Raw genomic sequence first — 14,480 nt, 5'->3', positions numbered from 1 at the left:
CGTGACAGAGCGGGAAGCAACATATCGATCGACCAAGCTGAAGACTCTTTTCCCAGAATAATATCTGATGCAGGTTGTGTGATTTGGGACAACTTCACGGGCGCCAGAAGACTGCACCGAGCAGAGATGACGGACATGGCAGCATTTTGCAAACTATGGTGTATCTGGAGCAATATTCCATGATTGCGTTGATCTTGTCGCTCAGCTGTGTACTATTCCATTTGAAAAAAGCGCCTTAGCTAGTGAGAGCCGCATTTCCCAACTGTCGATGTCGTCTCTGGTGTGAAGAACAGAACGGCTATAGAACTAGATGGGCGCGCTGTTGCCCATTCCATGTCCCTGGTGGACATACAATGTTAAGAACATGAGAGTTACGAACGGCTCGTTGGTTTGCTTTTTTCCTTTTCCGGTGCACCGGACTGTCCAGCTATGTGGATAAACCGGCCATGTTTAGAAGCTGTGCCTACACGTGCAATAGAAGGTGTAGCAGATAGTGCTATTCTATAACGCTCCCCTAACCCATTGGCGCAACCAAGCGCGCGTTTCCGTTTTTTGACATTAGGTTCAGATGGCAAAAGTCGAATGGCAGAAAGTATCCCCTGTTTGGATACTGCTGCACAGAATTTTAACCTAGTTACTCGCGCGGCGACGTTAGTTCTGGGACACTAAATGGCTGCACGGGTATTCGGTGTGCCATAGTGGCGCACGTAGCATGGCTGTAAGGTAAACGCAAACGTTTATATAAATATATCTTCCCTCTACAAACTCTTCAACGTACGCTTACTTACCCAACGCCTGGTGGATCCTGGTACTCCAGTAATCAGCGGGAATATTGGCAGGAGAGGTGTTGACTACGAATATCTTTAATACCAGCTGTTGTTCTTCTTACGGTCTGTGTTATTTAAAGGAGCATTTGTGTCTCCTTTTTTTATCTGGCCTTCAGCATATCTATTCTTCTTTTTCCAATCATACAAGCATGCGAATTAAATCTGTCATCGTTACTGCCATAGTAGTTTGCGCCGCTGTGGCAGCCGAACGTACAGAGGCTGGTCTCTCTTATTATGGTGGTGATGGGCAGGGCGTAACTGTGATGGATTTGCAGCGGAGGGGAGGGTCACCTTTCGACGCAGACTCCGAAGTGGATTTCAAGAAGGCCACAGCAATTTTGCAGAGAACAGTAAACCGTTATTCACGCACGAAACGTGAGATTCAGGGAAACAGAGTGGTACGGAAGCCTTTGCCTTTGAACGACCGTCTAGCTCCGATTGGTGAAGAAGGCAACTGGTATTCCGAGGTTGGATTAGGGAATCCTGCTCAAGCTATCGAGTTTGATATTGATATGACTTCAGCTGATTCATGGGTGGAGAGTACCACTTCCATTCATGGAACACGATTTGACAGTGAGAACTCTCAGACGTACTTCACAGAGCGCAAACAAGTTTTTCGTGACTGTGTCGCTTCTAACGATAATCTGACTATTGCTGAATTATCCTTTGGTTCAGATTTTGCTCATTGTACGCCCCATAGAGCGTCGGTGAGAACCCTTAATCCTTCTGGCGGAATGATTGGTCTTGCCTTCGATTCACTCACGCAAACGGAGATGACTCCATTTCTCCAATCAGCTACTTCTACGGGAGTTATTGCTGATAAAATGTTTACTCTTGAGTTCCGTGGGGACAATGACCTCAAGCTCGCCATTGGTGGCCTTTCGAGAAAGATCGATGAACCTCTTTGGGCTACCGTGAAGACTGTGGGGTTTTGGCAGTTGCTCTTTAAGTCACTGCTGATGAATGGCAACACAGTTCTCAGTAACATCCATGGTGTTTTGGATGTCACGTCGCCACTTGTGCTGGCACCTCCTGAGGATGTACGCCTTTTTTACAACTTTATTCCAGGCGCGCAGCCGCTTGCTAATGGTTTTTGGAGCTACCCTTGTTATGAGCAGCCTTCGTTGCATGTTGAGCATGCTGGCTGGCTTTTTCCTTTGACAGATCTTTCCATTGGAAAAGTCAAGGATGGTTCCGGCTACTGTGTCGGATTCCTGGCGGAGGCGGACCTCGGAGGTCTCTGGGTAATGGGCGAACCCCTGTTAAGCAAGATCATTACTGTTTACGACGTTGAGGAAAAGCGTGTCGGTTTCCGCAGTCCTTGAAGTCGACTGTCTGATATTTGATGTATATTATCATGTTTCATTTGGGTTTTGATATTTAGATGACTGCTTACATACAGTCTATGGTCTTGTTGCATTGGCTGAACTAATATTTCGTCTATTTCTATGCATTATTTACTGAGTCAACCTTGATATAATTGATATAATCCTTCGATTTTGTTTTGTATAGATGATTATAGAGATTAGCAAGGTGAATAGAATTGATTCCACACATTTGTCTACATATCTACGTCGTCCGACTTACACTGTTATCTGAGCGGCAACTAGTCTATGATAAGGACAGCAATAACTTGGTACAAAAGTACCATAACTGTCAAGTCGCGTGGTAGTCCCACTTCAATGGCGTTGGCCACCGAACGGCGTTAGTGTGTCCCAATAGCTAGGGTTGTCACACATATTTGCCGAAACTACAACAAACTAACAAAAATAAAAGTAAAATCATGATTCGACCCAGGATCGAACTGGGGACGTTCTGCGTGTTAAGCAGATGCCATAACCAACTAGACCATCGAACCATAAGCATATTAATTACGCGTCATGGTATATTAATCGAAACACGTGTCGCATCAGATTCTGTAATTTTTTGAGTATACTACACTTGACTTCATGGAGGACCTGACGCGCAACCAGAGGAACACTTCTCGAGCCGCGCTTTACGGGATTTCTTACTCGACATTTTCCCTAACGCCTTTTCGAAAAAAGGCTCTTTCAGAGAATGAGATAGGGACTTATGCAAGCACGTTACGGTCGCATCTTGGATTAGTTTTCCAGACCCCTCCTGGTCATGAAAACAGTGGGGTTTCACGCGGCCAAGAGATTCAAAGCATTGACTGGGAATGCCTCAAAGAACCTGACATTCATGAGATAACTGACCGACACTGCATCCGTGTTTCATTCAGGGGCGGATCCGTGGCTGTCATAAATCTGGTCAAGGCAAACAGCGAAGAATGGCCTCTTTTACTAATAAGATCATCATCGCAATTCCAACGTATTTTTTTCTGTTGGTTTGAGCGTTTCTTTGATACAAACGTTCGCCGGCTTCTTATACCTGTGGATCTGTTAGAAAGGAGCCTGGAAAATTACGTGGCGGCCTCCGTTCGCATCGCTGGTGATCTGGAATTAACATTTGGGATTATAGGGTGTGAAACATTGAGAAAAATCACAATTACTTTGCAAGAAGATGATGTGCTGACACTTGCAATGGGGCAAGTACGAGCCAATAATATTGCTGACATAAGCTCGTCTCTCTTGGTTCAGCTTACGCGGTTAATTCATCAGAAAACTGGTATTGAGCTCAATAAGCTGAAATTGTCACGGACGGTATGCCCCGCGTACGCCCTTTCAAGCGAAGGAAAGCTAAAAACCTCGCAAAAAATGCCCGGAGAACTTTTCAAGGAGCTAATTGGCAATCTTGGAAATCTGGCAGAAACTTCCTCTACATCGAAAATACGTGAAACTAAGTAAATAATCTATCGCTGTACATGACCGTCTTATCTAAATATAGAGCATAGCATTTAATCCGTAAGTGGGAAAAAAAATGGTGGTGATACACTACAAATAAATATTTCAGACCCGAGCTTGCATCTCGAGAGCACGAGTTTATTTGCTCTTTCGAAAGCTTTGAATTTAGCTGAATGTCATCTGAGATAACAATCCCCCCGATCGCTGATTTCCATGTCCATGTCCGCGATGGGGACATGATGCGCCTTGTGGTGCCCACCATCAGGCAAGGTGGTGTTTCTGTTGCTTATATTATGGTATGTACACATTGTCAAGATCCTAACAATATTCCAGCCAAATCTAGTCCCTCCTTTAACAACTGTTGATGACGTGTTAAATTACAAGGAAAGACTAAAGGATGTTGACCCAGAGGTCAACTATCTGATGACGCTCTATCTGTCACCAGCGATAACTCCCCCTGTTATCCGAGCTGCGAAGAAAGCTGGAATCACTGGCGTCAAATGCTATCCTCACGGAGTAACTACGAACTCTGACCATGGAGTACAGTCGTACGAACCATTTTACCCGACATTCGCAGCAATGGAAGAAGAAGATATGGTGCTTAATTTACACGGCGAGTGTCCATCCCGTGATCCGGATATCCATTTACTCAACGCAGAGGAATCTTTTTTGCCTACGTTGTTCGACATACATAAGAGGTTTCCCAAACTGCGGATAGTTCTGGAGCATTGTACCTCAAAGGCTGCTGTAGAAGCTGTCTTGAAATGTGGCGACTCTGTTGCTGCAACAATCACAGCCCATCATCTATACTTAACTCTGGATAATTGGGCTGGCAACTCACATAATTTTTGCAAGCCTGTAGCAAAACTTCCGAGTGATCGACAAGCCTTAATCGAAGCGGCTACTTCAGGGAACAAGAAGTTTTTTTTCGGATCCGATTCTGCTCCGCATCCTTTATCTGCTAAAGAGAAAGGTCGGAATGCTGCCGCGGGTGTTTACACCCAGTCCCATGCTCTAGCTTATTTGGCTGAAATATTCGAGAAGGCCGGAAAGTTAGAGAAGTTGGAAGATTTTGCTTCTAAGTTTGGTCGTACGTTCTACAGGATTCCCGAGGACAGAAGTGGCTGGCTTGTCACCTTGAAGAAAGAGCAAAGTGTTGTACCTATGACTATAGGTGAGGGGGTTACTACGGTGGTTCCTTTTCTAGCAGGTGAGACTTTGCACTGGAAAATCTACAATAACTTTGCCTAAATTTTATAAATATATTTGTAATAACTACACTGTAGCCCTGACGTATTCCAATCTACAGCGACGGGTAGGTAGGTACAACGCTATCATCAGATTGATCTGCTGTTGCTGTCCAATGTAGAAACATCCTCTCTCGCGTTTCTGCCTCATCAGCTATAGCGATTGCTAAATCTGAAGCAGCGATCCCAGGCAACAGATCATCTGCATTTTTGGGCTCGGGTAAAAAGCCGGAGCTGTGTGCAATGTACGATCCCGTTCGTTTTCCCGGGCAGTACATAGCTGGCGGTGAAATAAATGTCCAGTCAAATGATCTTCTCGTAAGTTCATGATATTCTGCCTTTATACCTGTTCCCTTCAAAAAACATAAACGAAGTACGGCATGCACGAATAAAATCGTGGTCGAAACCGGCAGCCATCACTTCGTACTCTGTCTATTAACAAGCGCATGTATATGTACGACCTTTAATATAAGCCAATTGGTCGGGTGTCGGCTTTGAATGCTTCGTAGCCATAATAGCGTTGCGGTAATTCTGGAGCATGTCTCCGAGCTGGGGTATGATCTCCTTGAAGTAATGAACATGAACCTCACTCTGTGCGATACTGCGGACATACTATAGGCAATCAGTGAGTGAGGGATAAATTTGGCGAACCTGAATCCAAAAAGCATCGTGGTCGACAACATTAATACCCAGGGATTTCACGATCAAAGACCCTGTTCCGCCTATGTTGATCATATAGGGTCTCTTGTCCGATGTCGCTACCTTTTTCATGCGTAAGTACCTTCTTGAAATTTCTCTACCTTTACAGCCATCACAATTTTACGAATACTTTCCAAATATGTCATGTAGGAGAAATCGCTGCCCGTATGTGGTCCGAATGCACTTTGTCTCAGACTTGAAAAAAACCATCTCTATACTTAATAATCACGTCGAAGTTTGCAAAAACATCTCCGAGATTACTCGTCGGGGTTTGCACGACGTCCAGAGCAAGTGGCGAAAAGTTCGCTGCCTTACCGATGTTCACAGGTGATCGAGAGATGCCCGTCACGTCATGACCACGATTGACAAGTTCGATCGTGATGTGGCGACCAGAGAAGCCAGTACAACCGACCACCGCGATCTTTAGAGGATGGGCAGTTGCCATAATTGTAGTGTGCTCTTCCTTCTAAACTTATGTTATCGATAAACACGAAAAATTACGGCTGGCTGTGGCCTCTTGCATAAGCTTTAATTACCCTGCCCGTGAATTAGTGCTCACTGACGGATAGACAAAATCCAGGAATTTGTATTGTAAACGCAATGTACTAGGTAATTTACATTCAATGTGATTTACCAGTCAGTCAAAACCGCGAGAAGGTTGACCTTCCTAGTTGTTCTTTTTAATGATTATATCCTCAGCCGATCTTCGGCTCTCATTCCTGATAGCAATATCTTTGGGCTTGTAGTCCATAAAAAGTGCCTTCAATCCGTGCTCTATGATCCAGCTTCCGCAGAAATCGACTATCATAGCAACACATAGCTTTGTGCGAAATTCCGGGATCATGGGGACCAACTTCATCTGTTCATTCAATTCAGGCATATACTCGGTAGCACCGGCCAAAGCCAAGAGACCAGCACCGGCCAGGCCGTAAAACATGGCACGATTTTCGCGTATGTCTTCACGAAACGGTCGTCCTTGGTAATTCACCGCGAAAGTTGCAACCTGTTGAGCTAGCTGAAGTAAATAGATTGCCGTGTTTAACAGAGAGGGTTCAAACTCAGCCTCAAGGTCGATTTTGTCCGCTCTCGGTTCTAGAATATACACATGCCTTGTGACGTATATGAGAGTTGCAATGTGGATGGCAAATTGTCCTAGGATTGAGCCCATGATATAAATGTTGAAGATACCAGGCTGGGGACGTTCCTTTGAAAGTTTGTCCACAGACTTCGCACGGGAAATAGACATAAAGCAGACAGACATTAATACACCTGAAATTGTTGCTTGGCCATCTCCGAACTTGATTCCGGCAAGATACAGTACGGAGAGTGAGTAAGCCGAAATTAGGCAGTTCAGAGCAAGAATCTTGTACATCTGGATAGTTGCCACCAATGTGCACCTACCCTGACGAATAATATGAGCAATGGTGTTAACATTTGCCAGCTTTGAGGTGAAGGGTGCAGCTACAGAGGCATCTCCCAGCTTCAAAGAAGGTGCTTCGTCTTCATCGTCGTCAACCATAGTCATCATCTTCTCTGCAAAGCCTGAGGCTTTCATAGGCGTCTGCACTGAAGTAGAAGTGACTGAATTTCCGGATCTCATTGCCAACGCGTATGCAGCTTCGTCTACCACCCCTCCGCGACTTTCAATAGCCTTACGGTAGTGGGGGTTGGTTGGGCCCGGAGGATAGACGTGAGCAATGAACGGAGGAACCGGAGGCACTTTCCCGCCCCATCTGGCCATAAGGTCAACCTGCTTCTGATAGACTTGCTTCATGCGTTCGATTTTAGCATTTTCAGCCATCTTTTTGAGGCTATCTTCCGTGCCGTTGAGGAGAGCGACACCAATGTGTGCCTGCTTCAAAGCGCCAACATCGTTTGTTCCATCACCACACATCAAGGTGGTGTAACCACCGTCCTTGAGTCTGGAAAGGATGTATTCCTTTTGCGAAGGCGAAACACGAGCATAGATCCAAGTATGCTTTATAAGATCCCAAACATGCTCATAGTCGACAAACTTTGCGAGAGCATATCCTGTGACACATATATCATATTTCGCAAAAATCTCCCCGGAAATGGGAACGGAAGGGTCTACTGGCATGGTAATGGTATCATTGACATTACGCCAAACAAGATCTGATGGTTAGCCTCAATATATTTTTATATTTACCTTTGTCGTCAATACTGTTTTCAGGAGCATCTAAAATGAGGACTTCGCGGGTCACTATCTCAACCTCCTCGGCAACATGAACCGCCGTGAGAGGATTATCGCCAGTGATCATCACGACCTTGACGTTAGCTCATATGATGTTTATACAACATACCCGATGACTGGATTCGTTAAGCATCTTCACAGTCGATATAGCATCAGGCTTCAATGGACAGGTAAAAACCAAAAATCCCGCGAATTTCAAATTCGATTCAATTTCTTCACGATCAATATTGTTAATCTGAGCATTAGTATTATAACAGGTAAATCCAAAATTACCTTGTTGGTAGATATATCGTCGGGCAAGTACTTGTAGGCCAGCGCTAACACGCGGCTGCCTCTTCTTGTAAAGTACTTGTAGGTGTCTTCATAATGCTCAGGAAGCGTTGTAATCATTGTCTTGATGGTTTCTGGTGCACCTTTAACGCCCACAAACATCTTGTTACCAGTTGCAGCGATACTCGACGAGCGTTTTAGAGAAGAAGAAAATTGGAAACGGCGCAATATCTTAACCTTGAGAGAGGGTCCATTGCGATTTGTTGATGCAAGTGTGTCGTTCTTGCCAACCGACCAAGCGAGCGCTTTGACAGTGGCTTTTTCCATAGGATCTCCAACTATTTCACCTTCGTCTAAACGAACCAGTGCGTGGGCGGTTGCCAGAACCAACGTTGTATTTTGTTCAGCTTGCTTAATATCAAGCAAATCAGTGGGCTTATTGAGAACTCCAGCGACACCTTCGACCAAGAGGTCTTCGCCAGTAAGAGTACCCGTCTTGTCGAAGCAGCAGACATCCACACGACCTGCAAAGGGGATTCGGAAAGGCTCAGTACAAAAGATTGCAACTTTGCCAAGGGCACCCAGGGAAGAGTTCACGGCAAGTGACAGCTCCATAGGCAGCTCGGGAGGAACGACTGAGGTTATGATTAAAATGCAATCAAGGAGTAGCTTGGATCTCTTCCGATCGACTTTCACTCCTTCTGTCCAAACGTACCAACTGGCCGCAATAGCAAATACCAAAAGAAAAAGAATAAAAAAGAGGGCTTCCACATTCCCAGCACCCACACGCTCGGTCGAAAATATCATCATCCGTACCAAACTACCTTGGCTAGTCTCAAATCCAGTCTTAGTGACGACCGCGAGGGCTCCAGCGTCAGGAGGGGTGGGAATTTTCGTGCCAACAGCCGGCGTAACTTGTAATACCTTTGTTCCTCCATATAACAGAGAGTTCTTGTCGAGTCCGTCGAGGTCGAGTAAATCTTCCGCTGGACGCAACTGAATGGAGTCTTTCAACAGCGGAGTCGACTCTCCGGAGAGCATAGCCTCATTGACTATAGCATTACCGCTGATAAGAAGCAAATCGCAAGGCAGTCCAGAATCGTCTTTTGTACGAACAATTGAGACCAAATCACCAGGCACTAACGCGTCCGACTGAACTTCAGCCCATTTTGAGTTGCGATAGGCCATAACACCATACGGCTGAATTGACATACCACGAAACTCTATCATTGTGCGCTGTCGCTGGTAAACAACGGAAGACTCAAAGGCGACAAGCATAAATAAAGTGAAGAGGGAATAATACCAAAGTTCATCCATGAGCCAAAGGGCGACGCAGAAGACTTGGAAAACAAAGAAAGGCGCAACAGCATGCTCATAGAAGAGCTCACTAAACGTGGGCACCGGTATGTCAAACTTGTTTGGTCCATACTTCTTGACGGCAACTCCAACATTAGAAACACCATCCGCCAGTTGGAAATGCTTGACTTTGAGGCCACCGGCATCAATAGGATAAACGGGAGGTTTGAATGAGCCTGTTTCACGCTCAAAAATGAATCGGCGCTTTTGAAATAAGAACGAAATCTCATCCGGACCATTCATCTAGATGTCAGCTACAATCGCACTTTCTTCATCAATTTACCTTCGTGTGCACGATTTTGCAGATAGAAGCGCTGCCTGAATTTGCTGCAGGGATAACTCGAATGAGAGAGGCGCTTTGTGGGTCTGATGCCTTATGTCAGCTCGGTCAAATCACTTCTGCCTACCTTGCGGGTGGTAAAGAGAGTCTCTATCTCGACCGACCAGTGAGTCATCAGCCAAAGCAGAACTTGGAGGGAAATGATCGAGCCAAGGTACACGAACGTCCATTCCGAGCCATTGATATACTCATCATAATGGTTGAAATAATAGTACCCAAATGTAGGATACAGCACATAAAAGGGCCAGACATATGCGCGCAGGGCAAGGCTCAGGCGGTGGTGCAACGAAGCGTCCACCACGGTGGCATTGTCCACGAGCGAGGAAGACCTGATTGTTAGGAAAGCCCAAAGAATTCTCACGCAGTGATGTTCTCACATTTTCTTCGCGTTGCGAGTCGTGTATAAGAAAGATAGTCTTGCGAACTGTGCGATAAAGCTTGGACTCGAAGCTTCTGTGGCGGTTAGGGTTTACAAAACGTGGCACATTTTACCTGTCACGAAATTTACATAGCTGTCCTCAACTCATATTTATTACCCTGCCATTACCACTTGGCCGCGTATTGTCGTTTCGTACGTATGTTTCATTCGGATTTACGGTCAATGCTCAGTGCTACCATAATTGTGGGTTGATCGACAGGCTAGGGCTAGGTGGTTTTATCATATCTCAATCGTTGCTACTGGAGCGATGTAAGCGTACTGTGCTCCGTCACGAGCACAAAGTGTCACTAAGTGTCACGAAGTGTCACGAATGTCACGAATGCCCCGAAATTCTGACCACCATCTACTATGGGCTTAGCGAGATGGTTTAGAGAAACAGGTCGCCATCTACGATGTGTTGACCACTTGCCCATTACACGGTGACACCTTCGTGATCAGTATTTTTGTCACCTGTAAAAGGCTCCTGGTCGTCACTATTTATTGTGGTGGTATTATGATCTACAAATATTTACCCGGTGTATGCCAACACAACGAGACAACTACACTCGTATTTCGGTCTGCGGTAGGTCATCATTTCTCTACGGTTTATAAAGTCTGATCCAAAAGGTAAATGCGAAATCTCGGTCGATATAAAAGGACACGAAGTTGATCCTTTTAGCTTGCTGGTTTGGTGCTCAGATCACCGTTATTCGTCACGACCGGACGGCGGGCCTTTGTCCTTATTTTGCCGCTCCGGCATATACCAGATCATCAGGAGTATAATCGTCAGTAACAATGCCATTGCTGCCTTGGTGGCGAACGACTGAGCCACGGCAGGCACCGGTCTTATCGCGAACGCTGCTTCCTTTCCCACTTGCCTGCGTCGTTTCGTCCGTGTCTCGGACGACAACTATTGCCTTACGGTTAGGAACATATGTTTCGGACACTGTACTCGAATCGTCGAGGATAGGGACGCTTACTACCATAGATGTCTATAAGCGCGCGCTCGAAAGTCTTATATGGAAGACCGAAGTGGATGTCCCCGATGGCGAGGAATGGACTGACTTTGGAGTAAGTGGCATTGTCAGATCTATACTAATAGCAGATGACCACTGTTCATAAAGCTGCTACACTTGCTCAGTTATTCACTTCTGCATCTTTCCATCTTGCAAGCAAAGGCATAACAACTGCCAGCAACTTAGCACAAGACTCAGTACATATGATAGATTCTATTTTTGGCTCCACAGAGGCATCGCGCGCGATAGCTTCAATCATTACTATGATACGTCGAGAGCTTGGAAATGGAGCAGGACTATATGGACTGGTTTCAGGCCTTACATGCTTTTCTATTCTACAGAGTCGTGGTTGGCGGCGCACTATTGAAAGGACTGACATGCGCATATTATGGGATGTCATAGTGTCAGACACAGGTGAAACTCGAACCTTGCAGGTGCAGAAGTCGCGCAACGAGTTCGGTGATGAAATATCGTTCTTAGCGAAAATACCGTCCGATGCTGTGGCTACCGTGACCACCGACGAGGTCACCAAGAAAACAACGACAATTGAGCTCATCGGGAGTGATGGTTCATCAATCACCATCCCAGAGAACGCTATAGTGACTGAGGAAACTATTCGTTCACACGAAGGCGAGAAGCCACGATATCGTCTGCAGTTTCAAACACTGAGTCGAAAGCTAAACCGAAAGAATGGGACAGGCGACGAATTGAACACTATCTCTACGCCTGCTAATGTCCCGGAATCGCCTGCGAACTCTACGTACGATCGCCATTCCGAAAACCATCTGAGGATACATACACCAGAAGCAACAGAGACCCGAACAGGCGAAGTTATTCGTCCGTGTATGGAAATTGACGCTCACCGCAGCGATACTGAATTAGTGCCAGAAGAAGATGTGACATATTGCCTAGCTGACCTTTCTCCATCCCGAAGCCACACAGACAAGTCTATTCATTCAGTGAACGTTCCTGTCGATCTTCTCTCGTCCTCATCACACTCCGGACATCGATTCTCTAGCAGCTTGAAGGCTGAACAGCGCGCTAAACGATTAAACATGACTATTCAATCGATCAAACATCCTGATCAGGTCATGCGCCTAAGCTCGTATCCACCTACACCAGATCATCACAATCGTGGTTCCTCTTGGAATCTAGTCCCAACTTTGAAGGATATTCAACATGGTATCGATAACAAAGAGGCGGAAATGTCTTCACCTCATCCTCAGACAAGCACTCAACAACTTCAGGGCCAGCAAGCTACAGCTCCTTCGCTCTCACGGACTCCTTCCGGTCGTAAAAGACGGAACTCAGCCGCATACACTCTACGTACGACTCAATCACAGACGTCACTGGTTTTTAATACAGGGGATGAACTTCAAATCCAGCTGTTTCCTCCTGCTCATATTTGTACTAATATGGCACGCTACATGCGTTTCGCGTCTGCATCTTATGGGCAGTCGTTTATGCGTCTCCTGGGATTAGGCATACCCGACCGTATATTTCCTGCGACAGATGCTCATCATGCAGAACATCATGCATTTGCTAGTCACACTGGTGTCGGTCTTGACCATATTCTACTATCGAGCTTCCAGGACAGTGCAATTGACAAATCTGGTGGAATACCACTGGTGCATTTTGTTGCAGTCGACCATATAAATAAGGCTGTGGTACTTACAATTCGTGGTACTCTTGGTTTGGAGGATGTTCTCACAGATCTTACTTGTGAATACGAAGAGTTTGAGTGGAAAGGTCTCAAGTATAAGGCGCACAGCGGTATGCTCAAATCCGCTACTATTCTTCAGCGACCTACCAGCCGTGTTCTGATCACCATTAAGCTAGCTCTGGAAGAGCTGGGCTCTGATTACGGACTGGTCATTTGTGGACATTCACTAGGAGGAGGTGTTGGCGCATTACTTGGGTTGCTCATTTCCGAGCCAGATAAGGATGGAAATTTTGTTACGTCAGCTTCATCAACATTGCCATCAGGCCTAAAGATTCATTGCTATGCATTCGGTCCACCAGCAACTATGAGCTCTGAATTGCGTCTACTCACTCGCTATCTTTGCACTTCGGTGGTTTACGGCCTGGACATCGTTCCATGCTTATCATTGGGCGTGTTGCGAGATTTTCAAAACGTGGCTTTAGCTTTCAAGGAGGATAAGGAGGGTGTCGTCAAGCAGATACGCCAACGTGTATTCTCCAAGTTCGCATCACGCGGTGCCATGTTCGATGCACAAGATGACGATTATCTTTGGTCGGTCCTAGAAGATCTGCGAGCTTCGATGAGTAACGAAAAACTCGTGCCGCCCGGTGAGGTATACCATGTTACTACCAGCACCATATTTGAAGCGCATGATGGTCGCACAAGGAAAGCTACAAGGGTGGTGGGACGAGTTATCAACGACGTGGACAAGCGTTTTGGTGAGCCAGTTTTTGGGCGTAGCATCTTCCACCACAGTCCTGTATATTATGAGCGAGCGCTTGACGTACTCGAACGAGGTATATGTGACGGCAAACAGGATGGACTATTGTGATTTGAGCCGGTAGCTACGCGAGAGAGGACTTTTATTACGTGAGCGATGATTTGCTATGTGTATATAAAGTGAATGTACGATAAAGACGGCTTATGCATCAAAAAATTGGCGAGCCGAATTATGTTCTTCATATTTTGAGAGATGAGCTATTATACAAATATATGGCTATCATGCGGCGCGTAACGAGTCTGTAAATTTACCGCCGAATAAGCAGATAAACATTCTCTTGCTTTAAAGTCGATAGTTTTTTATAGCCACCTTCAAGACATAATAGTAAGCCTCCAAAAGAGACGTAAACCGAGCTGATGTTAGTTAAGATCAATGCAGAGACTTACACGTTGTCATTCTTGCCTTCCTCAAATCGATACACTGTGCCGTACATGACGTAGTCGTAGTCATCTGCCAAACCACGCTCGCCAGGTCGTGGCTCACGCCATCCAGTACTGGAGGCCACAGTCTCTTCCCCATCGAAAGACAAGGTCTTTGAAACGGCCACTGAGATCGTCTCACTGTTCACTATTGGAAAAAGTTCCGTATTGATGTCAAGTGTCAAGTGCACATCGTCAGCGGTATTAGAGGTAGCGGTAATACGGGAGACTCGGTCATATCGTTTTGAATCGACAGAGGTCACAGTAAAGAGATCATCAAAGAGAAGCGCAGACATGGTAGTACAGTGATAGAAGTGTGCGTTCTGCTTGGTAGATCGAATTTTTTCTGGGAGCCACGTTTACCCGGCTAGTAAAAAACTACTGGCGCT

The 14,480-nt window shown here is 45.8% G+C and overlaps 7 protein-coding genes and 1 non-coding gene across 8 annotated transcripts; 4 read left to right on the top strand and 4 right to left on the bottom strand.

Moving 5' to 3' along the window:
• Window positions 1-976: 976 nt before the first annotated feature.
• V1510DRAFT_359004 (aspartic peptidase domain-containing protein) lies at window positions 977-2,152 on the top strand (the record flags this gene model as incomplete). The annotated part of the gene is made up of 1 exon (XM_066930954.1): window positions 977-2,152. The coding sequence occupies one exon, from the start codon at window positions 977-979 to the stop codon at window positions 2,150-2,152; it is 1,176 nt and encodes a 391-aa protein (XP_066791830.1).
• A 348-nt stretch (window positions 2,153-2,500) lies between these two features.
• Window positions 2,501-3,745, top strand: V1510DRAFT_409333 (uncharacterized protein; the record flags this gene model as incomplete). Its single annotated transcript, XM_066932569.1, has 2 exons — window positions 2,501-3,375; window positions 3,409-3,745. Coding segments are annotated over exons 1-2 (821 nt in total), but the record flags the coding sequence as incomplete, so codon positions are not given.
• V1510DRAFT_t3 lies at window positions 2,612-2,685 on the bottom strand. The gene has a single exon. It is a non-coding gene; the product is annotated as a tRNA-Val (tRNA).
• V1510DRAFT_409329 (uncharacterized protein) lies at window positions 3,736-4,921 on the top strand. Its single transcript, XM_066932568.1, has 2 exons — window positions 3,736-3,927; window positions 3,965-4,921. Exons 1-2 carry the CDS (start codon window positions 3,805-3,807, stop codon window positions 4,880-4,882), a joined length of 1,041 nt encoding a protein of 346 aa, XP_066791828.1. The 5' UTR covers window positions 3,736-3,804; the 3' UTR covers window positions 4,883-4,921.
• Window positions 4,880-6,058, bottom strand: V1510DRAFT_409326 (uncharacterized protein). The gene is made up of 6 exons (XM_066932567.1): window positions 5,796-6,058; window positions 5,679-5,760; window positions 5,530-5,640; window positions 5,340-5,490; window positions 5,225-5,306; window positions 4,880-5,190 (listed from the first exon to the last, which is right to left on the bottom strand). Exons 1-6 carry the CDS (start codon window positions 6,020-6,022, stop codon window positions 4,935-4,937), a joined length of 909 nt encoding a protein of 302 aa, XP_066791827.1. The 5' UTR covers window positions 6,023-6,058; the 3' UTR covers window positions 4,880-4,934.
• Window positions 6,059-6,147: 89 nt separating this feature from the next.
• On the bottom strand, window positions 6,148-10,630 carry V1510DRAFT_409320 (uncharacterized protein). Its single transcript, XM_066932566.1, has 8 exons — window positions 10,248-10,630; window positions 10,133-10,208; window positions 9,823-10,084; window positions 9,699-9,788; window positions 8,063-9,658; window positions 7,899-8,024; window positions 7,745-7,862; window positions 6,148-7,710 (listed from the first exon to the last, which is right to left on the bottom strand). Coding segments are annotated over exons 2-8 (3,660 nt in total). The 5' UTR covers window positions 10,135-10,208; window positions 10,248-10,630; the 3' UTR covers window positions 6,148-6,244.
• Window positions 10,631-10,968: 338 nt separating this feature from the next.
• On the top strand, window positions 10,969-13,723 carry V1510DRAFT_358860 (uncharacterized protein; the record flags this gene model as incomplete). Its single annotated transcript, XM_066930946.1, has 2 exons — window positions 10,969-11,244; window positions 11,279-13,723. 2 exons carry the CDS (start codon window positions 10,969-10,971, stop codon window positions 13,721-13,723), a joined length of 2,721 nt encoding a protein of 906 aa, XP_066791825.1.
• A 64-nt stretch (window positions 13,724-13,787) lies between these two features.
• Window positions 13,788-14,427, bottom strand: V1510DRAFT_409313 (uncharacterized protein). The gene is made up of 2 exons (XM_066932565.1): window positions 14,059-14,427; window positions 13,788-14,025 (listed from the first exon to the last, which is right to left on the bottom strand). Exons 1-2 carry the CDS (start codon window positions 14,385-14,387, stop codon window positions 13,920-13,922), a joined length of 435 nt encoding a protein of 144 aa, XP_066791824.1. The 5' UTR covers window positions 14,388-14,427; the 3' UTR covers window positions 13,788-13,919.
• Window positions 14,428-14,480: the final 53 nt, after the last annotated feature.

This window comes from Dipodascopsis tothii (assembly GCF_038497935.1).
Source record: "Dipodascopsis tothii strain CBS 759.85 unplaced genomic scaffold V1510scaffold_1, whole genome shotgun sequence".
Taxonomy (NCBI): Eukaryota; Fungi; Ascomycota; class Lipomycetes; order Lipomycetales; family Lipomycetaceae; genus Neoaidaea; species Neoaidaea tothii.
The sequence above is the reverse complement of the archived record's forward strand: the minus strand, read 5'-3'. Positions and strand labels throughout refer to the sequence as shown.